The sequence below is a fragment of the Teleopsis dalmanni genome, chromosome 1, assembly GCF_002237135.1.
Source record: "Teleopsis dalmanni isolate 2A chromosome 1, ASM223713v2, whole genome shotgun sequence".
Classification (NCBI taxonomy): Eukaryota; Metazoa; Arthropoda; class Insecta; order Diptera; family Diopsidae; genus Teleopsis; species Teleopsis dalmanni.
In genome coordinates this window covers 62,369,840-62,393,852 of record NC_051846.1, presented here as the reverse complement: position 1 = coordinate 62,393,852, position 24,013 = coordinate 62,369,840, and the positions used below count along the sequence as shown (strand labels likewise).

General features: G+C 25.1%; 2 protein-coding genes across 2 annotated transcripts in view; both read left to right on the top strand.

Annotated features, from left to right (window-relative positions):
- LOC119686237 (arylsulfatase B-like) overlaps nt 1–24,013 on the top strand; it is a gene marked incomplete at its 3' end in the record, with an annotated part of 83,681 nt that overhangs the window by 13,977 nt on the left and 45,691 nt on the right.
- On the top strand, nt 9,819–22,635 carry LOC119686489 (battenin). Its single transcript, XM_038101102.1, has 6 exons — nt 9,819–9,971; nt 21,038–21,239; nt 21,295–21,434; nt 21,501–21,659; nt 21,728–22,061; nt 22,121–22,635. The coding sequence occupies exons 2-6, from the start codon at nt 21,060–21,062 to the stop codon at nt 22,553–22,555; spliced, it is 1,248 nt and encodes a 415-aa protein (XP_037957030.1). The 5' UTR covers nt 9,819–9,971; nt 21,038–21,059; the 3' UTR covers nt 22,556–22,635.

The window sequence follows — 24,013 nt, the reverse complement described above, 5'->3', positions numbered from 1 at the left end:
TTATATTATGGACATCAGGTTAGGTTAGGTTAGGTTACTGGAGCCGTCCGAAGACTCACTTAGACCATAAGCTTTAGTGATACACTAAAGAATTTGACACCTGTCCCTATAACCAGCTGGTACTGGCCACAAAGCCATTGATCCGAGATTCTATGGAAATAGAATCTAGCTCTCTTAGTGAATTGAAAAAGTGTGTCCTTAAGTAGGAGAGTCTATATCTTGCGAAAGCAGGACACTGTAGAAGAAGGACCTCAGTTAAATTAATGGGTTAAAATAAATTCAAGTGAATTGAGCTTTATCATATCGCTAAGAAAAGATTGAGCTTTTTACTTGTACCTATTGAATTTCAATTAATGGCTGAACGGTCAGCTCTTTTTTGACGTGAATTAGTGGATAGAAGTACGAGATTCCTTGGTAAGTGACTCTATTACATTATTATTGTATTTTTTTCTTATATTGACAAATTCAGCTTTAATTAAGGGAATTTGTAGATATCGGTTGATGCTTTCATCCTAAATATACCATGGAAAACCAGTGATTTTTCTCAGCATTTTTGACTAGTTTTTAATATAATTTAAATATTTGTAGTACTAGCAGAACCAAATAGCTGGATATCATAAGTTCATACTGATTTTATGATGCTATTATACAAAAGTACTTTATACTCTAGATATATGCAGGATCTGTTATTAATGTGTCTATGCAACTTAGAGGCTTGGAGTTTCATTTATATTTTTTATGGCCAAGTTAGTAACGTGTCTAGGTGAATACTTAAGTACGTTATATTATCTGCTTTTGGTATGGGAATGTTATTTGGTAAAATTGTTGAAGATACACTCCGATTTAAGGTAAAATTACGTGTCCACATTTTAGTTAATTAATTTTGATTCTTTATTTTGACAACCATTTCTTCACCCAAAATAAGAGAGATTGAAGTTGATTTAAAATAATAGGAACAAAAAGTATATGATACTTATTTGAGGAGTAGAGTATAAATTCTTGTTTATACTCTACGCTTTATTACTGCACTTTTTATTTAAATTTCCAAAGAAGAATATATAATCACGATGCTTGTTATTATTTAGTCGTTCATTTAATTATTTTAATATAAATTTAAAAAAAAATCTGTAAATAAATATTATACATGTTTGCACTTAAAAAATTACTTTATCAACTATTGTTGTCTAGATATTTTTAAAAATATCTTAATTTCCGAATAAATACTTACACAACTAATTTTTTTAACACCACACATATCAATAAAGGAATTATATATATAAATAATATATATAAAAATATATAAATTCAAAAATGTGTAAAATATCTATAAATATAATTAGTGATGAACTTTATTAAAAACAAAATTATCTTTTAAAATAAAAACCTTTCTAATATTTTAAACCTATCTTTGAGATTTTTATTGTCTATTAAAAATAGTACTAATAAATTCGTTTTCAAGTTTCTATTAGTACTGGTAGTTGTTCTGGCAATTTATGAAGAATTCATGAAGAATTACAAAATTTTGAATCATTATTTGTTTCTTCAGTAGCTTTAATACACTAAGCTTTAAGACGATAGTTAGAAAAGAAAAAATATTCTTTATAAATTCTCATATATAACAACCTTTAAAATATTTTTTGTTTTTATGAGCAAATATAATATATTTTTGCAATCGTATCTGGTCTGGACTGCACTGATTTATATAGTCGTAAGGGAGGTAATAAGAGAGAAAGGGATAAGAAAGAAAAAATAGTTAAGTAATAATTTTTTTATTATTATATTAGTATTTATATTATAAATAAATATTATATAAATTTATATGTATTTCTATGTATTTTTGGTATTTCTCCTGGCGTATGGGACAATACTGAATGCGTAAGCTAGAATTTGTAATGACTCAAATAAGTGCTAAGAAATGTGTTTGTTAATACAAAAACTATTTTGAAAAAATCTATTTAAGAAGTCGAAAATTTAATTTTTAAGAATTAAACATTTTTCTAAATATGTTTAGATTAAATAAAATTTGCTTAACAAATGTTTATATTTATTTTGGAAGAATATTATTTACTTCGCAGCTTGTAATTTGGATAACAAAAACTAAGTTTCTTTATGTAACTAACAATCCTCCTCAATGACAGATTATGTATTGCATTGATTTACGTAAATAAAAGCAGATGAAAGTAAATCACATTTAAAGAAAACCTAACAGATTTATTTATCATCCTTCATTAGAATCCTTCAGTATTCCAGGGGTTGTGTTGGTTCACAAGTGTCGCATTTGTTGCTTCAATCAAAACTGTTGCCAATGGAGTTTGTTAGCCTCTCGCCTATTCCCAGGATTTCCGTTTCTTCCAAGATTTTCGTTCCGATTAAAGTAATTTGTCAACATATTCTGTTCGATTATGTGTAAGGCCAAGTCAGTCTTATGTAGTGCAAATGATTCCATAAGCAATAACGCGGTCTTCATCGTCACAATATTTTATCACAGCCTTTAGGCGAAATGGCGCTATCAATGACTTCTATTCCATTTTCGTGGCACATTTGTGTCATTTATTTTCTATTTATTTGTAGATTATTTTCATTGGAAAAATAAAGTATTCTCCCACTTGTATCCAAGTGGGTGTTAAATTGGTTTGGTTTCTGATTAAGGAGTGCTACTTTTTTCGTAACTAAATATTAGATTGGAATTTGTTATAACTGATTTGTTGTCAATAAGTCGATCATAAAAGCTTTAGTGATATAAAATGTTAAGTAAATTTAATAAACATACAATACTTTAGACGTTTATACACATTTCTAAAGATAAGTACATAATTATTATAGTTTTTTATAATACAATTTAACACAGAAATTAATTAACACAAATCTAATCTTTCTGTAAAAGCATTCAAGATTTGTTTTATTACTTTTTATATAGCATGAAGACTCAAATTTATTTATCAAAACAGAAAATATTTTAATCAACTAACAGTTTTAAAGATTTATACTACACCATAATAAGTACGAAATCTAGGTAAACATATCAGTTCTTTTTCTACTTTTAAAAATACTTTAATTTAATTTCGAAATATATTTTATTAAATTGTAGACTTTGTATGCAAATTGCATAGGCGTTACTTTAAAAGTTAAAGGTAGAAGGAAAAAAAATTTAATAATAAATCCTTCAACATTTTTAGTTAAAAATTATTTATTAATTTCTAAAAAGTCACTTCGCAATAAATTAGTATATAATTTAATAAAAAGCAATAGCAAGAAAAGCTTTAGCTCAAAATTTTTTTTTTTAAAGAAATCCATCTCGATGTACATTTTCTACAGAAAATAATAGTAAAGTAAAAAAAAGAAGAACTTAAATGAATGTATATAGTATAGCTGTGGTTTATGCGTTTATTCTTATTTTTAATACTTTATATATATTCAGATTTGAATATCGCAAATCAAGTGTACATTGACTTTGTGTGTTAATACAGAGGTTCACAGTTCAAATTTGACAGATTGCGGTTCCTGACACTTGCATTCCAAAAATGACATAAGGACAATTAAACTGATAGATGGTGCCAAAGACCACTGATTATGGATATTGTGAACCACGGGATTATGGTCCCCCGATTTTGGATTTGAAATTGAAACCTCTTTTTCTATTTAATATTTTTGAAATCTTAAATTTAGAGTACATTTTACATTTTATTTACATTGAATGTGACATTTCTAATTTTTTATATTTTATTTATATTATCTTAAAACATATAACGCTGATATAAATTAATAATTCGTACATCGATTAGTTTGTTTAAAAGTTGAAGTACAACCAAGATTACGATCAATGAGAAAGACATCTAAAAACTTGCCGCACACCAAAAATATATATTAATAGTTTGAATGATCATTGATTGACCAAGCGTCGATTTTTTGAAATGCATAATAAATTTTGTTGGTTGATCACTTGAAGTTGATAAAATAATAAATTCAGATTATTACTGCAATCATTGAAAATCAAAAATTTACGAAAGACAGCTTACAAAACAAATAAATCATTTTTCTTCGTACAGTTAAAATAACCGTAGGTGAAATCAGTGAATTAAAATACAAATTGATGGCACAACCAATCCATTTACCAGATTAAGCGTTCCCGGCCTAGCTCTTCTCACAAACTTGAAAAATGTTTTAGGACAGGAATTGATTTTTTTTAAACGAAGAAGTAATAGTTGTCTTATTAGTAACAGGAATTAGCAGTTATTCCGGCGATGCATTACAGAGATGGAATCCGCAAATTGGGAAACCGTTAGACTAACTATGTAGATGTGAAGACGATTTTTTCAGATTGTGATAATACCTGTATGTGAGTTTGTTTTGCTTAAAGTAAATGCAAAAACGGAAACACAAAATAGTTGTCTTACTACATAAATTATATGATATATTACATTAACATAGTGATATAGTTATTTTAGTCTGGATCACCGTATTCCTTGTACAGACTCTTAGGAGCCTAGTGATATCAAATAGAGCTTAACTTTAATGTACATTTTGTGATAAACATTTTAAAGGATCTAATGAATGCTTGAGGTTTTATTCTTCTGACAAGCATTTAGCATTTTTAAAAGGTTTTACCGGGGTTTGAACCCAGATGCTATCTGCCATAGTTCTTGTAAACACTCTTCCTGTATTAAAGCGAAGTGCGTTTAATAATGATTTATCTATTACCTATAGTAAATGATGGTAAACATATTTTTAAATTTTGATGATCATGTCCGTTGAAGAATCTCCATGAGAAGTTTTTTTTCCTCACAATAAGAAATTTTTTTATTACAGTACCTTCAACGAACTCAATATATACAATATATAAAATACTCAAATATACAGCATGTTTCTGACTTATGCGGCATTGAATTGATTAATGGATCTCAGACATGAAAAATATGATATAGGAGGTAGAATTCATTTTTAATATTAAAGAGGTACAGAAAGTCAAGAAAAGTGTCTATTCTAGACATTTTTCATAATCAATCTTTAATATCTAAAAATAAATTATTGTATAGGAAGCAAGCAAACGGAAACATAATTTTTAAACAATAAGGTTCTTGAGATGAAACATAAAGGACTTACACAACACTAAAGAAAAGTTATTAAAATTTTGAGATATATGCATCAGGTTTTCTTAAATAACTACTGAGAGTTATTCACCCCTTTGATTTTAAAATAAATTAACTATTAAATTAATGTACATTCAATGGACTGAATATTTCTATGTGAACTATTTAAATACATTATTGTTTAGATGCTATACCATGTACTTTGGTTGATATTGCAAATCACTCAATCGTTCGATACAAATTATGCCATATCTTCGATTAAGAAATCATATTAGATATACATGGAGTATCACTGATAACAATTTTCATTTTTAAATCAAATGTTATTTATTAAGATTTGTTTACATTAAATCAATTAAGTACAGGTATTTTATTTCGATTTTAGTCAACTTTTTTTTTAATATTTTAAAAATACTATTATGTGCTTAAACTATAGAATTCGATTCACACCAACTATAAATTTTCATTTCATCATAGTTTTACAATTATTAATTTATTTTTATAGCTTTTTTGTGCTTTTAAATGTGTTAAAGCCATTAACTTCATTTACAGATAGACGTACGATTAAAATTATATTAATCTAACATGAGCTATGCTGATAAACGATAAGTATTCTTCTGGAATTCTTAGAAAGTTAAGAACTCTATGTAATCTGCGATAAGCAGTTTAGTGTATTTTTAACAATTATTGTTAACAATTATTATAATTGTATGGTAGATATTTTTAAAATAATGTCGTTTGAAATATTTTATTCAAATTTTATTATTTAATTATTAATGGAGAATAAAAAATATTAAAACTCACCCTTCATATTGCGAATTTTTTAAAATCTGGAAAAGAAGATAATGATTTTAATTGACTATAAATATTTTATTTATTTATTAATATTTTATTTATTTATTAATATTTTATTTTGTAAATTATAAATAGTGATAAAATTTTAAAGATTTTAATGGATTAAAATAAAATTAATTATTTAACTAAAATTTAAAATATAATGAAATTTGACTTAATAACACTTTTTATATCGAATTATTGTTTCATATCATCCACATTTATATTATTTTGTAATTTTCAAATAAATAAATCAAATGAGGAAATTAAGAAGATAAAATTTAATTAAAATATTACAGAGTTGCAGCGATAAGGAATAGAAATGTGCAGATGTTTTAAAAAATAATTATTAATTAAAATATAATATTCTTATTATATTTTTTCCTACAACATTTACTCATTTTCAATATCTGATATTTAAATAAACATATTTTGTTTGGTAATGATTAGGTGTGTAGTTTCACAAACGTTTTTTACCTACTTCCGAATACTAATCAACATCCGATTAATTCTTATTTTTTAAGCCACGAGTATTTATATGATTATATAAATACTCGTGGCTTAATTAAAACTCGTGATCTGATTAGATATCGTTATGTTCTTTTGAAATCTTAAGAACATCTCACACTATCTTCCTGCTGTATGTATTGCTATCTGGAACATTTGAAATTAGGTATTAAAAAATTATTATAATAATGTATTAAGCGTTTGTATTTAACAATTCTAGTCTTAGTTTAGTATACATAAATAAAATAATAGATTTATATTTTCTGTTTCTCACTTATTGCAAATATTGATTATCATGTAAGTCTTTAAATTCCAACTGCTATTAATTAAGTTTACTTGACTGATTAAGTTAATCGGTTGTCCCTTCAATATTATCGCAATGTAACTTAAAAACATTTGGATTTTCAACTCTATCAGATTTTCAACCATACTGTATTTAAAATTTCACATTAATTCAAAAATATTATTGATATATAGAACTTATATTGGGAGTCATCTGTTATTATCGGATTAATTATTCATTTATTGTTTATTGTGGAATTAATTTAATTGGAAATTTTTATATTAACTGACTTTAGATAATTCGATGGAGCAAAAAGTTTAGCATCAGGTACTGGGAAAAAAAGCTGGGTCCCTCTAATGAATTTTTTATAATTATCTAACCGAAATGCAAAAAGAAATAGAAATTCCGTTGTAAAAATACAACAAATGCGATTTTATTTAATATATAATTTTGATCACATCGTAAGAGTTGTACATAAAACATCTTGACGAATAGATGACATTCGTTATACTGTCTACTCGTAGACAGTTATTCGTCAGGTTACGTCAGTTGCACGCTCTTTCTAGTCATACAACCAGAGAGATTTTGAGCGTGTGCCTGGCAATATTCCTTAAGCCTTTAGGGTATACATTGATCTTAATTCAATTTCGCAATATACAGGTGTAAGAAAGAGAGTATGACAAACGATTTTCTATTTCTTGTAAACCTTTAATATTTAACAAATTTTTATTAAAAAACTCGAATACTTTTTTAAGTAATACAAATAGAATTGAAAAAGTCCATATAGAAATGACTAATTATTTAAACATTTACACTTATTAAATGTTACTGTTTATTCAAATTTAAAAATATTTTTATACATAATTAATAACTACTCTTTTGGTTTAAAAAACGTTAAAAAATTACCATCTTTCGATCAGTTGTAAAAATTTATGTGGATCTGAATTTGGCCTGATTATTGCGAAAAAAAATTCCATTCCCACTTTTTGCTTGAAATTATATATTTGTATACAATGATTATACGTAATCTAATAGAAGTGAAAAATATTTTTAAAATTAAAAAAAAAATTTTTATGAAAATTGTATTTGGTGTTGAATGTTAGTGTGAGTAGAGTATCATGAAACTTTCGCAACTTCCGTGATATAATGCAAGTATTTTGTATTCCTAATTTCATACCTATAGTAGATAATAATTCTACCTATAGTAGATAATAGTTTTTGAGATATTAAAAAATTGAAAAGTTAACTACTTCTAAATAAAAAGTTTATTTAATGTTAATTTTTTCTTGCCGAGTGTGATGTGGTAAGAAATTATTTAAAAGATAGACGAATTCGAATAGTAAAGAAAAAGACAAGCACAAAAATTTTGTTTAATTTGTTAAAATTTGGCTGACCATACAACGCTGGTTTGAGTAGTGTCAAGTACTCATCATCAGTGGTTTTAGAAAATATTTGAATTTCTTAATTAGTTTATAGTTCATACATAATTTATTTGGACTGCAAGTGTCAGGCTTAGAACTCTTTTATTAAAGTATATTAATTAAAAATAAATTCAAAATAAATTTTAATATATAGTTTGTTTTTGTAAACATCAATCCATATATTTTGTTGTATAAATATTATTATTGATTAATAATGTTATTAATAATATGTTATTTACGTTAATAAAGTTATGAAATACATTTTTAAGTTGAATAATATTTACAAATCTAGGCAGGAAAAGCAATTGTGACGTTTGAAATTTTAATAATTTTTTTTTATATTATTTAGTACTTACTAAACTGTTGTAAATAACAGATAATGTAGATAATGAATAAAAAATAGACAATAATTGTTAAACGAATTTATTACGGAAACTGTTTACCTGAGTATAATCCCGTGACTCTAGAAATGTGTATTGCTGACGACTGTCTTGGCACATGTTTTGAAAAGTTGTTTTCGAAATGAAGACCTTTGAGCAGCAACTTTGTATCTTAAATCTTAACAAACAAATCTTACATAAAAACTTAAAATTAACAACAAAAGAAATGAATTAGAAATAAATTGTATGGAAATGTGTAGGGAAAATACAAAGAGAGTGACAGAGTGAGAGAGAGAGAGCTACTTTCTGAAATACTGCCTCTCTAGATGTCGGGTGCGTTTCATTTATTCAAAGAAGCGCAATTTTTCATTATACAGTTTTTACCTACTTGATAAACTCTCCAAAGATGCTGAGATACTTGTATGTGTTATTATATTAATAATAATTTATATAATAATAATTTTGGTTATTATATTTTACATTTTTATATTTGTCACATAAATTAATTACTACACACTATGTTTTATTTAATTTAATTTTAATTTTAACCTTGTTAATTCCACTATACATTAGACATTTATTTACTAATTATTTCTGTTGAGTGTGTTATTGACCCCCAATTTTTTAAAGAAGCAACCAATCACAACATTGCCAAGCACTGAGAGTAAATCGTAAAGCAAAAAGAAAAATAAAGTGAAATAAAATTAAAAATAAATAAATAAATAAATTACAGTTTACTGCACTTGATTAGAAAATAAATATTGCGTTGAAGAAAAGATGAATTATTTTTAGTTGCTCTTCGTCTTTAGTTCAAAAGTAGGTCATTTTTTTATTATGAAAATATTACAAAATATGCACGTGTAAGTGCTCTTTCTCTTGCGGTTGAAACTCTCTTAAAATAACTATTCCACGATCGTCACTGATTGTTGTGTTCATTGTAAATCAGTGTCAATATTGTTCCTAAACAAACGTTGTTTGTGTTTTTTAATGCCACGGTTAAATAGAATTCATTTTCATTCACCGAATTTAGTTGCTTACGGTTGTGCTCGGCGTTAAGTTGTTTAGTGTTTAAGTGAAACGATAAGGGTGTAGGAATGTGCAGTGGATGCATAAATGTTTTGAATAAAAATTTTTAATGAATTTTTGTGTGTGAAGTCTTAAAAAAAATTTTTTACCCAAAATAAAGTTTAATGAACCTAAGCAAGAAATTAAAAAGCAACCGAAAAGATATATTTTAAATTTAAAATCGGTTAGTTGTACAAAATATAAATTGAAATAAAATAAAAAAATAATTATTATCCGCATTTTTATATATAAAATATCGTTAAAGTTATGTGAATGACTGATAAAAAAATTCAATGAAATTTGATTAAAGTGCAAATTTTATATTATCTAGAAAAATACAATATTATAAGATATTTATTATACGAGTGTAAGGGATTATATTACACAGTTTACGGTAAATATAATAACAAATTATTACATTATATTATTTTTAACTAGAACTAAAATAATAATATTACAAAATATTTCTATTTCTTCATACTATGACTATATGATTGTGTTAACTCTACTTAACTATATTCAAATTATATATTTATAAATATATAACTATATTTATTATTAAATTTAAATTATTATTAAAATAATGAACTACTAATTCAAATTTTTAATATAAAATTTATAATCTCTAAAGAGGTTTTTCGAACAGTAGTGAACTACAACAACAAAAATTCAATTCATATTATTTTAATTAATTGAATTTTCGACTGACCATAAAGCTACTTCAAGAATTGCTAAATACCCATCACTAGTGGTTTTCGAAATAATTCTTATATTTAAATATTCGAAAATAATTTTTTTAAGACTGCAAGTGCCAAGGGATAAACTTGTGCCCTGTCAAATTTGAAGCTCAGAGTTGGTGTTAATTGGCCAAATGACCCAAAGCCGTACTTGACTTGTGTGTTCGAACTTTGAGTTCTTTTGTTAATTTGTTGTGAAAGTATATTAACAAATACACTTGCAGTGCTTCTATTAGAACCAGGTATAGAATAATTGAATTAATTAATTATAGTTTTATTTTTAATTGTTAAATTTCAATATTATTCTGTTTGTAGAGGCATTATTAATAAACTCCTATATATTATTTTAAATAAAATACTGATAAAAAATTTTATTTATTACCAACAATAATATAACAAAGTACATCTTGTTTTATATTAAATACATACAAAAAAATTTTCTATTTATTACCAACAATAATATACCAAAGTACAATTTATAAACAAATAAAAATTAAACTTTTTAAATTAATAAATTTTTTATGTGTCAATATATTTTGAAGGCTCTTTGCTTCAGAAGAAGTTTAGGAAACCAGTAGTAGTAGTGTATTTTGAATTAAGTTTATATTGAAAATAATATTACTTAAATTAATTTAAAATTATATAATTAACATATAAATTACATTAAAAAAAATTATTTATTGAATTATTTTGTTGCCATTTCTGTTTGTAATTGTTTTTAGTACAAAACTGAGTTAAAATTTTTAATAACATTTATTAAATTGTAACATAATAAATTAAGATATCATTATTACTCATACTGTTAAAAATTCAAAATTGAAAGTTTATGTCAAAACAATAAGTTCTTAACTGCTAAGGCTGTGTAGCAGTGGGGTAAAGAACAACAAGTCTCTTGCTAAAGTCTCTTGCTGGAATATTTGTTAAAATGTCTAATGAAGGTTTATAATATCGTTTCTCACCTTGGTTACTTTTTTTTCTACAATCTCATAATCATGTAATAAGTCACAATCATTTTTTTATGTAATAAGTATATATTAGTGCTTATCTAATTAAGGCAAAACGTATTAATGATAAATAGTAAATTAATTTCGATTTCAGAATTTGCAAACACAATCGATCTGTATTATGCCATAAACAGTACATGATTTTTCTTTTAGTTACTTACTTCGATTTGGATTGGATTTATATAAGATCTGATTATATACTTATATAAGATAAAAAGAATATAAAACTTTTTTGAATACCGAAAACTTAATTGTCGTCTCAAAAAAGAAAGCAATATTGTTTGTAAATATTATTATCTTTATAGTATTACAGTTCGTGATGAACCATTACTTGCCAGACAATTTCTACAAATTCCTATTTTTTTCTGAGTTTATTCAGTAGTTAATTATTCCTAGAGATTTAATATTTTATTTACTATCTTTTCGGTTTTTGTTTTTTGTACTATGTACTATTTTTGCTTTATTAATTCTTTAAATACTGTGTTTTTAATTAATTTATTTAATTCATCATTATATCTCTATAGGCATAGGTCATATTTTGTCAGGTTTATTATCCGTTCAAAGCGCATTGGGATATTAGTATCATTTTTCTTTGAAATCCAAGTCTCAGGTTAATATATGAGGACTCTAATCATGGTGTAAGTTTGTTTTTTATCTTTAATACTTATATAGATTTCATGAGTTGCGAATGGTTATGAGTTCTAGTATTGCTTATGATGGGTCTTTGTTAATTTTGGGTACTACTCTAAAATGTGTAGCGTCTTCTTATGCTTGAAAACAGAGATTTGTATTATTTAGTATTATTTTTTATGGTTTTGACAAAATAAAGATCACTGATGACAGTTACTTAGCAGTAATCGAAACTGCTGTATAGTTGCTCCAAAAGTTCATATAATTATAAATTAATTTTTGTATTTAAAAGCTCCTACACTATCACACTTTTTTATATTACTTTCTACTACATAATCTAAATTTAAATAGTTTATGTATTTGTTTTAAATTAGTTTTAGTTTAAATTAACAAGCAAACAAGCAAATTTAATTTTATGCACAATTTATATTCTAGTTTTAAATAACAATAATTAAATAAAAATAATTGTATTCTCGGAAATCGCAGATTATAACTTGAAAAGTGATTAGCAGCGAGATTTATACTATTCAAACGTCAATATTTTAATTGTTACGAGAAAACTAATTAAATATTTTAAACAGAAACATGTTTTCAATTAAGCACTTAGAATATATACCATATATATATATATATATATGTAATTACATATAAACTAGATAGTTATAATTAAAGTCAGACTTAATTGTAGCGAAACATACTTATTCAAATTAAGTATTAATTATTTTAGAATTTGAATGATTTTATTATAATTTTTTAATTCATGTTAAATGTTTTTCCAGTAACAGAGTTTTTTAAGGGACATTAGTATATCGTTCTTAACAATTAGAAACAAATTTTAGAATTATAATTTCATTTGAATAACAAGTATAAAAAAACCCCTTGAAAATTGATCACTTTCATCATCTGACACGTTTTACATATATGGCGACTTACCTGAAAACCAATCCATTCAAATGTATTATTCATTTTTGTGAAAATGTCTTTAATGACATTTCGAATACATGTTTCGAAGACTAGATGCGACTAGATATGGGAGAGGGTATTTAAGAAATAAATCTGTTGGTAGGAACAAAGTCAAACTTTTATATATTAACTAAGGTATAAAATATTAAATAAAATTCTAGTAAAAAAAATTTAAACAGAGAAACCTCGATATCCGAAAAATGGATCGTATGTATCTCTCACGTCATGTAAGTCTACATTCAGAACACAAAGTATCCGGAACTAATCGTTTAAATAAAAAGTTTACAAAAAACCGTGTTTTGCAAAAGCTTTTTTAGTTCAGTTAAATCGTTGGACAGTAAAGCTAAGTCATTCTTATGTAATAAAATCTCAATTTTATATTATTGTATTAATAAATACACTTAATTCCTTTTAGAAGCGTATCTTTTATAAAGTTTTACAATAAAAAGTGATAAACCACAGCAGATTAATACCACTATTTAAGCAATTTTTTTATATATCTAAAATTTATTTATCAAATAATTCTGATTAACATCGATCATGAGCACTAATCGAAGTGGACGAGTCTATTCTGTTGTTATCTATTATGTTATAAATGTTATTTCAATCATTTCGCAGATAGACTTAAAGACTAATCCTCAATCTGACTACAAAAAATGTTTGGAGGATAGGTTTAAACGTTGAGATAATGTTATACTTTCGATATAGCAATAAAATAAATTTTGACTTGTCAATAATTTTCTTTGACTTTAATTGAATAATTGAAGATAGTGCGTAGACTGAATGTACAATATAGTTTTAGTCCATTAATTACATTACAATTTATTTCTTCATCAATAAAAAAAAAATTTATTTAAATTGATTCTAATATAATTTTTGTTAATTCTATTTCTCGCTGTTAAACGAATATAACACATTTCGGGTATTAAATACCAGGGGAATATGTCTTTATAGAGCGTAGTCTAAGCCGTTAGAGGTTGATTTAGTTTTTATATTTTGTTCATATATCCATAAGTTTACGGACAATTATACTGGTGTGTAATGAGTCTAAATTTTGTCTGTTCAACCAGATGTTCGAGTTTAAATTATTCCAAAGTAGTAGGTAAATGTGTGGGTACTATCAGAGTAGCTTAAATAATAATCGAAGCAACGCTTACCAATAAATAATTGTACATTGTCTGTAGTTCTATTAATAAAGCATATTTTAAAATTTTTCTAGATAAAGTTGATCACAGATTTCCATTAAGCGTTACTACTATATCAATAATTTATATTTCCTTCCCTTTTCTATGAAATGGGATAGTATTAGATTTATTAACTGATATGTGGTGATGGTATATTAGTTTATTTTTATGCAAATAAAGTTTTCCGATCTAGCTTAAAGGACATTTCTGTCCATCACATTGTTTCAGAAGGGAATATATTATGTGTGCGCCATACAGATCCGAGATTCGTTGATCTATATTTACTTTCTGACTATTTTGAAAGTATTTGTAACTTAAATTTATTTAAAAAAAAATGATTTGTATATTGAATTGTAATTTTGAGTTGATATTCCACAGAACGTTTACTATTTTCTAATGATGAACACTTGTAAGATCTATAAATTTCAGTGTTATTCTTACTGATTCCATGCATTATTTATAATACTTTCAAATGTCAGTAAATTTTCCTTCTTCAATACAACTTCTCAGACTTTCAATATTATAAGTATAGAATGTTGGTACTTAAAAAATTTATTTGTTTGTCTTTGACACACTTTTTTTACCATATCAATTTCTAGATAATCGATTTAATATAAAATATAAATACATAAAATAAATTTATATAAAATAATAATTGAATTTGTTTTTATATGACACTTTATACCATCATTATTTATAAATAAAAGCATTAGATAAATTCATAACAGAGTTAGGAGGGCAAAACGTTTCGAGATATGATACGAAAAATCGGCTTGAATGGCGAAAATTCACACCTACACTGTAAAAAGGAAGAAGAAGAAGAATAATATGATTTATGAATTATTCAGACTTTTATTGAGTACTACGTGTGAATAATATACATTGTAAATTATTTATTTTCTTATCAGTTAGTAAAACAATAATATTTACAACAGTGGAAATAAAAAATTTATAATTCACACTAAAAAAAAATAATAATAACAATAATAATAACTAACAATAAGAAACAATAAATTGTATAAATGAACATGTTAATTATCTTGAATATAATCGTAGAATAATTTATGGTTAGTAGTTACTTAATTTTTTACTCCACAGAAAAGCATGAAATAAATTTTTTAAAGTTAGATTTCGATCTATGAATATTACTGATTTGTTGGATTCATCGAAGTACCTACTCGATTTGAGTTAAGTTGACGTCAACCAACCGGTAAGAACAACAATAGAGTTAAGGTACTTGAAGTAAAAAGTACCAGGTGATTAGAAATAGTTCAGAGTGACCTTGACATTTTTGTAAATTTCTCGTGCTATTCTATTTTACACCACTGCGAGTGTTGGATATCTACAGTTTTGCCAGTTGAGTAAATAATTTTTTAATTGAGTAAAATAATTTTACAATTAAATTTAAATTATTTTTAAATTAATTAATATAATTACTTATACTAGCTTACATAAATTATTGTAATTTTTAAAAAAATTTTATTGACTTTTATTGATAATGCTTATTGCGGTCATGCTTAACACAGACGTTTTAAACAATATAAAACAAAAACTTAAATATTATTAATTATATTTATAAAAACTTGATCTAAATATTAATAAAAATAAAAGAAAAATTATTAAAACCTTGCTTGTAAAGGAATAAATATTAATGTCATTTTTAATTTCATTGTTATATAGTAGTAGTATATATTAGAGAAAATATGTATAAAGGTTTATAAGTAGAAATATTCATCAGATGAAATTAACAATAAACGATTAAAAAGAATAAAAATGCTAAACTTATTAATACATCTATTAAAAACCTATATTAACTAATCTAAGAAATTTTTTGATGATTTACTTAGGATTATGCATAACTTCATGAGTTATGCATGAGTTCTGAATGGTTATAGTAACATTGGTTACTTATAAGCGTTTATTTCTTTAAATGGGTCTTTATGGGTCTTTGAAGATTTTGAGCACTACGTCAAAATGTTTATAGTCAGCCCAAAAACTTATATAATTAAAAATTAATTTTTGTGCTTAAAAATTTTCACATAAATATCTTATTTTATATTATTATAAAATAGTAAAAAATAAAATAATGAAATAGTAAAAACAACTTTTAGTACTACAAAAGTTGAGCTTAGATAGTATATACTTTTTTTAATTGAAGATACTTCAGTATACTAAACTGTTATGCTGATTATTTTAAGGCATTGTTTAGCGATATTTTCTCTGCCAAAAAATAATGCTTACCCATATATATGTTTTTTTTTGCACCGATATGTCGACTTTAGTTTATAGTCATCTTCAGAGTACTAAAGATTATTTGATCATTAAAACAATAATCTATTAAAAATAATATTAAAATGAATTCTTCATTTAGTTAAGTTGAGATTGGTTTGAGATTTAATTATTGATGTGTCGTAAAGTATTTTGAAATGTTGAATTTCCATAATTAAGAACAAACTTATCATATCTTTAGATTTTCTGTAACAAATATTTTCTCATACATTTTGTTATGAAATCTTCTTCTTAGTGTCCGTTTCCCTTATTGGGGCATAGGGCCGTAGTAATGGATAATGGAATTAATAAGCAATAATTTATTTAAATTCTGTTTAATAAAATTATTACTTCAATTGAGATTATACACTATATTCATATTACTTTTATAATAATTTGAATTGAAATTTGAAATCATTTGCCTAATTATCTACAAATTGATATGAAGTATCTATTTATTTTTTATATATTGAATTGGATTATATTTTAATATATTTATGCATTGGAATGAAATGTTTATCATTTAACGTTCTATTTATGTTTTTTATGGTTTTATTTTACAATTTTTTGAACTACTTAAAAATGCTGATTTCGGTTTATGTCATTTCACATTGATCTAAAACGTGGTATTTTAATGATTATGTAGTATTTGTAAATATCACACAAATGACTCATAATTATAGAAAATGATGTCAATCTATTCGGCTATAACCAGAAATTTTAAATAAGGCACAATAAATCCAAAAAAAAAAAAAAATTGATGGTTTATTCAATTTTTTATTTTTTTACTGATAATCTGTTAACTTTACTGAATTGTACAAGTATTCTGTTCTTCTGTACATTTTCTGTTAAATGTATTATTTATATATGTTTATACCATATACTATTAGTAATTAGTATTCATCAAGTAAGGCGCAAACTTTGAATCTACGCATACTTTATGTTAAGGTATGTAGTTTATACCGGTGGGATCCACTGAGGCCTATTGTGGTACTGTATATTGAAAAACCCAGAGATTAGAAACACTAAGAACATTTAGCAAAGCTTATAATACTGTTTAAGCTTGGGTCTTGCAGTTGACCTAGATCCTCCAGAAGTAGTAAGGTAGCGCGCATCATGTGCTGGATAGAAACAAAGCAGATGGGAGACACTTTCATCGTCCTCTCCACAACTGCAGCAGGTATGATTGAAAGGTGTATGTTAAACAAATGTTTTAATTTCATTGATCCCATCAAAAAAATACATAAAGGATAAAGCCCTGAAATTATTTGCTAGGGACCTCAAGAGTGATTCCATCAAAAAATACATGAAGGATAAAGCCTTGAAATTATTTGGGAATGCTGACAGACTTAACAATACCGCGTTATCGAATCTCAGAATAGTTACAGGCACCTCGGAAAGGTATACAGATCTGAGATCAGTTATTGCTTAGTCTGATGAAGTGATAAACAATAATCCAGTCAAGGCGTAAAGAGGTGTTTTTAAGATACCTCGAGTTAATAAAGAGTAAAAGTGCCTAAGTGCACTGGCTCGAATAGCTTCAACATAACCATTGTGCAACTTTTCTTTTCAAAGCTGACATGGCTGGATACCTTGCAGTTATAGTTCAAAAATTTAATTCGGACAATTCAGCCAATAAATATTTTAAAAGCTCAATGATGGTGGATATTTGACAAAAGAACTATATATTAATTTCAATAGATGAAAAATCAATGTTTTGGATTTAAAAATTCGAACTTATTTTTTTTATTGAATTTCTTGTCAGTAGACAAAATAATTTCATTTCTATTCGAACCCTTCAAACTTGCAAAAAAAATTAAATTTAATTATTTTTCAAATTTTAGAATGTTTATATTATGGATGTGACTTTTGACATTTTTTAAAAAAATTTTGTTAGGTTTTTTTTTTTGTTTATAATAACACCGAAAATGGTCCGAAGTAGACGGAAATATCTGTTAAATAAATATATACATAAGTTAACAACCGTGATATTTTTTATTTAAACTTAAGTTTGTTTTATGTAATATAAGTTATTATACGACCTAAAGCCTGACAAAATTTAAATATATTTTTTGAATTTTTTTATAATATCTTTATAATTGGATATTCTTAATTCTTACTATAACATTCATAAATCTATTAAAAAAATTATAGATAGCAAATATATTAAATATTTTCTATATTATTAATTGTAAATAAATAAAAAAATAAAATAGAATAAAAAAAATAATGAATACCAATATTCTTAAAAATAATACCATCCAAATAAATTCATTTATTACGTGAAGTGAATATTAATGTAGGGGATTTTTTTATTTACGATGTGAATGTAAATAAATTAGGAAGTTATATTAAAATTTCATTAAAAAAAGTATAAAGTAGTTTTAGAATTTATAGAATAAATCGATTTAATTAGAGTTATTAAATTTAAATTAACAAAGCCTCACGTTTTCTTTAATTTATGTGTCTACTTATATAGCTTATATAAATAAAACCATAATAAAAACTTTGTAATAATAATAATAATATAAATATAAACAGATACCTATGTATATAACATATATATTAACTGCACGTAACAGTCAATAACTTTCGATATTTTAATATTTTGTTTGTGATTTTTGAAGTTCAGCTGAAGTTCGCATTTTGTTTTCAAGTTCGTCTCATTTATGGACAACCAAACCTAATAAAAATTTTTTTAAAAATACTGGTTCGAGGTTCAAAACAAAATGTTTACGGTTTATTGAGTAGTAAATTTGAATTTGAAATTATTTTAATAGCAAGTGTTTATTTAAATATTTAAATTATATTATATAAGTATATAATACATTATAATGATATTTTTACGGTAATCAAGGCAGTATGTACAAGTCTTTCTACTACTCATACAGTGCAAGTTACGGAAATTAGATTCATATATGTATTATTACTAACAGAAATGATTAGAATATATTTAAAATATTTATTATAAAATTTTTGAAATTAATTTTGTTTGTATAAATTTTAAATTTGTAACAAAATTTATTAATTAACACTATCGTGCATTTGTTGGAACAGATACTGCATTCACTTTTTTCTTTTGCTATCTTTAGATTTCCAACAATTTTTCCTATTATTTAAAGATAATGATTTAGCTATAATTATTTAATCATCCCATTAAGGCCCCAAAATTTATTTTAAATACGCATAAATAAATTGAAAGATATGTTGGGTTTTAAAGAACTTGTTATATGTTAATCATTCTTCCATGGATAAAATATATTGATATATATTATAAATATATATATGATATAAATATCACAAAGAAGTTACAGATTGTTTAGGCTTAAGTAAAAAACTTAATGTAGCTTAGTAAATAACTAAGTTAAAAAGGCAAGAAAAATTATTATATATTTGGTCTTTCAAAGAGAATTTATTTTACATTATTATTAATCATATTTTCAATCAATTAATCACATTATAAAAATGTTTTTAACTTAAAGTAACTACACCAATAAATAATGCACTTTTTTGTTTTTATTTTATATTAACAATATAATATTTTATTTTATTTGTTTTATTTTATATTTACCATATATTAGCAAATATTAAAATATTTATTTAAAAACAGGTTTTAATATCGTGTGGGTTAAATGCTAAATGTGGTTCCAGCAACAAACCACAACTTGGCACATCTTATTTTAACTGTTATTAATTTAATTAATAAATTAATTTAATTTAAATTTAATTAAAAATGAATACTTGTAAACATTTTCAAACAAATTATTAAAATGTCTTTAAAGATATTTTGGAGATGTCCCCTAAAATTTGAAAACATCAAACGTTTTGCATGTTAACAGAACGCAATATCTTCAAATAGGGTAGAAATAGAATAAGAAGCTGTTTTAAGCGATTGTGTGCTACCTGTCATTGTTGTGAATAGATTTTGAATAACTGAATGCTTGAATTAAAAAAGAGTGTTAGCGTATGTGTAAAAATGTGAATAAATCAAATGAATAGCAACTGAATATATTCAGAACAATTTAGTTGAAAACTTCTAATGAACACATTTTATTTGGCATTAAATATAGCATTGGAATAACGAAGAGTACATTAGTATTATTTTGTATAATACAGAACTGATATAGATTTTTGTGCTTCTTTGAACCTTTGTGCTTTTGTTCATAATGATTGATTTTTTAAGGAACCAAATTATTATATTATTAAAAAAATTAGTTGACGTAGTACTAGAAATTATTTCAATCAAGTGAATCAAGTACTCACACTTACAACCATGTTGTATTTTTAACAACTTTGCAATAAGCTTATAAATCTTTTTTTGGCAATTTGAATTTTTAACTATTTTGTCCAGCCTCTTTTTTTTATTAATCATTTGGTTGAAGCAACTTGCATATAGTGGAAATAAGATTTACAGTTAATATAATTAAACAATTATAATTTAATCTCTTTTATAATTCAATCATTTATTGCGTTTTTATTATTTATTTCTAATAAATAATATGTAGTAACAATAATATTTTTAACATAAACTGTTTTATTAATTATTTAAATTAAAACTTTAGTATTGTCTTTATAATCTTATAATACTAAAACATTTTAATTATTTATTTAAAAATTAGAATGATTTTAAATAAACAGAAATCTTAATATTAACTTCATTTTTTTTTATTTTAGTTAATTTTAAAATAGTTATAAAATGTCCTCTTCTACGGCCGATCAAGAAGTGGTCGTAGCATCCCCAGTCGACGCTCATCCCGTACGAAAAGATCGAAAACTATGGCGCGATTTGACCGCTTATTGGATCTTGGGCTTGTGCAACAACTACGGCTATGTGGTCATGTTGAGCGCGGCACATGACATTATCTCACAGTTCCACGTAAATAAACTAAATAATAAAATAATATAATATTAACTAAAAAAACATCATGTAGGATAAAACAGATGATGATGACGAAACCGTTAGTAATGGTCGAAATTGTCATATTGTATCCACTGGAGCTATTTTATTAGCAGATATTTTGCCATCACTTTTCGTCAAAATTATTATGCCTTTTATACCGTTTTGGGTGAAGTAAGTAATTTCCGAGTATATTACTTCCTAAAATATTTTAATGAATTTTTTTTTTTAATCTCAAAGTTTACGTATAGCAACTGCTGTTGGCTTATCCGCTGCTGGTTTTCTATTAGTTGGTTTTGCTGAAGCCGAATGGATGGCTTTATTGGGTGTTATAGTTACTTCTGCTAGTAGTGGAATTGGAGAAACAACATTTTTGGCCTATTCCTCACTTTTTGATAAGTATGTGTGATTTTATTGTGATTTGATTAAAAAGATTAATGTGATCATAAAACACTTTTGATTTATAGAAACGTTGTCTCTACATGGTCTTCCGGTACTGGTGGAGCTGGTGTTATTGGTTCACTTTCTTATGCTATGCTACGTGGTCTTGGTGTTAGTGCGCGTGATACAATGCTTATTATGTTAATCTTTCCCGTTATTGAGGCACTTTCATTTTGGATGCTACTTAGAAAACCGATAATACTACCTGTGACAACAGTGGAATCAACTGAAGAACTAATAGCAGATGAACCACCGTTGGAAGGCTTCAAAGAGAAAATTATGTACATCAAACATTTGGTAAAATATATGGTGCCACTTGCATTGGTTTACTTCTTTGAATACTTTATCAATCAAGGATTGGTAAGCATTATTTTATATTGATAATTGTAGTTTAATTATTTCACATTAAATATTTTCAGTTTGAGTTGGTATTCTTTGACAACACTTTCTTGGATAAAGATGCACAATATCGCTGGTTGAATGTAGACTATCAAATTGGTGTCTTTATATCACGTTCATCAGTTAATCTCTTCCAACTTAACAAGATTTGGTTGATGTCGGTGTTTCAATTTGTCAACGTCGTTTATTTCCTCACAGAAGTCATTTACTTCTATACACCAAATATTTGGATTGTCTTTGTCATAGTGCTTTGGGAAGGTTTACTGGGTGGTGGCGCTTATGTAAATACATTCTATAGAATGTCAAAAGAAATATCGCCTGGACGTCGACAATTTGCAATGTCTATGGTTGTGCAATCTGATTCATATGGAATTGCCTTAGCAGGATTCCTAGCCATTCCAGTACACAATGCGATTTGTTCCCTGCCTGCTGCTGTAAGAAGCGTAGTTTGGTAGTGTAAATATTGTACTAGCAAAATGAACAGTAATTAATTTAAATTTAATTAGTATAATTAAATACATCAAAAATATATTTTAAGTTGTTATGTATTCACAAAAATTCATATTTATTAAGTTTAATTAAATAATGCAGAAGATTCAGTATGATTGATATTAAAGAATTTAAAATAATATTGTAAGACTGAACTCTGATTTTTTGAAGTGTAAATTATTTATTTTTAAGGATTTTCTAGTGTATTATAGTATTTTCATTAAATGTGTAAACAATTTAAATAGTATTGCTTTTCATGAATTTAATAGTAAATTTTAGTTATTATTAATTACTTTAATTTAGCATATATAATTTTGTTATAAAATCAAACTCAGGATATGTTGTGAAAAATATTGATTACATATATACTGGTATCTATAAATATTCTATTGTATGAGTATATAGTGTATAATCGAATCTGTACATATTAATGAATATACTGCATATATCTAAATCTGTTGTGTATTAAATAAAACCAAATATAAATAGTTATAAAGCTTCAAATAAATAAAAATTGTCCGATATTTAAAAAGCATCAATAATTGTATTTTTATTGAATACCATTTATAAACTAACGTATCAATATATTATGTATATATTGACTAAAGGTATTGAAGTTAAATTAATAACTAAGGCAGACAGTCGATATAAAAATAAAATCGATTAGTTCCAAAAGTATGTAATAATTATTATCATTTTAAGTAAGTATATATACTTTCAATATTTTGCATAGATTACGATATATAATATAAGACAATATAATTGCCTTCATGGATTCAGAAATGTAGAATAGAAGGCTCTCTAATTAGATTTTATTTATCACTTAGGAAATAAACTTTATTGTGCTATTAGAAATTGATTACCTTGCTTACTTTCTTTTTGCAATTATGTCCCATAACCTTTTAGAGAAGAAAAAGAGGGCAACTTTATATTGATCGATTGAGAAATTTATTTCGTTGATCGGCAAATTTTTAAAATAAATTTAATGATTAAAAATAATAAATATATAAGCATATATAATGTAAACAACTATAGACGAAATGTTCTTCAGTGATTTTATGAGCAGATAAAAGAACTCATATTAAACAATATGACTACTCATATATAGAAACGGTTATAGGCCTGTATTTAGACAATTACCGACAACATTTTTAAATTCTTAACAGTTATAATGCATTCTATATGAAAATTCTTTAATTTTGGTTCTAGTCACTCACAACCACTACCAAGCTACGTGCCTGAAATCTGGGTGTAACAGTCATGGTTATGTAAAGTAATATATTATTTACCTATACACTTAAATAAAAATTAAACAATATCAATTAAAATATTATTAACATAATTATTAAATTTTATTCTAAATTATATATACTATGAGATTTTCTCAAGTATTTTGGATTTGTGTTTATAAATAATTTAATTTC

What these genes read in the sequence shown, in the direction of transcription:
- LOC119686489 (XM_038101102.1), top strand. Translation starts at nt 21,060, where the DNA reads ATGTCCTCTTCTACGGCCGATCAAGAAGTGGTCGTAGCATCCCCAGTC. An exon ending in ACATTATCTCACAGTTCCAC is followed by an intron (nt 21,240 to 21,294) that starts GTAAATAAACTA and finishes AACATCATGTAG; the next exon opens with GATAAAACAGATGATGATGA. An exon ending in ACTTTATCAATCAAGGATTG is followed by an intron (nt 22,062 to 22,120) that starts GTAAGCATTATT and finishes AAATATTTTCAG; the next exon opens with TTTGAGTTGGTATTCTTTGA.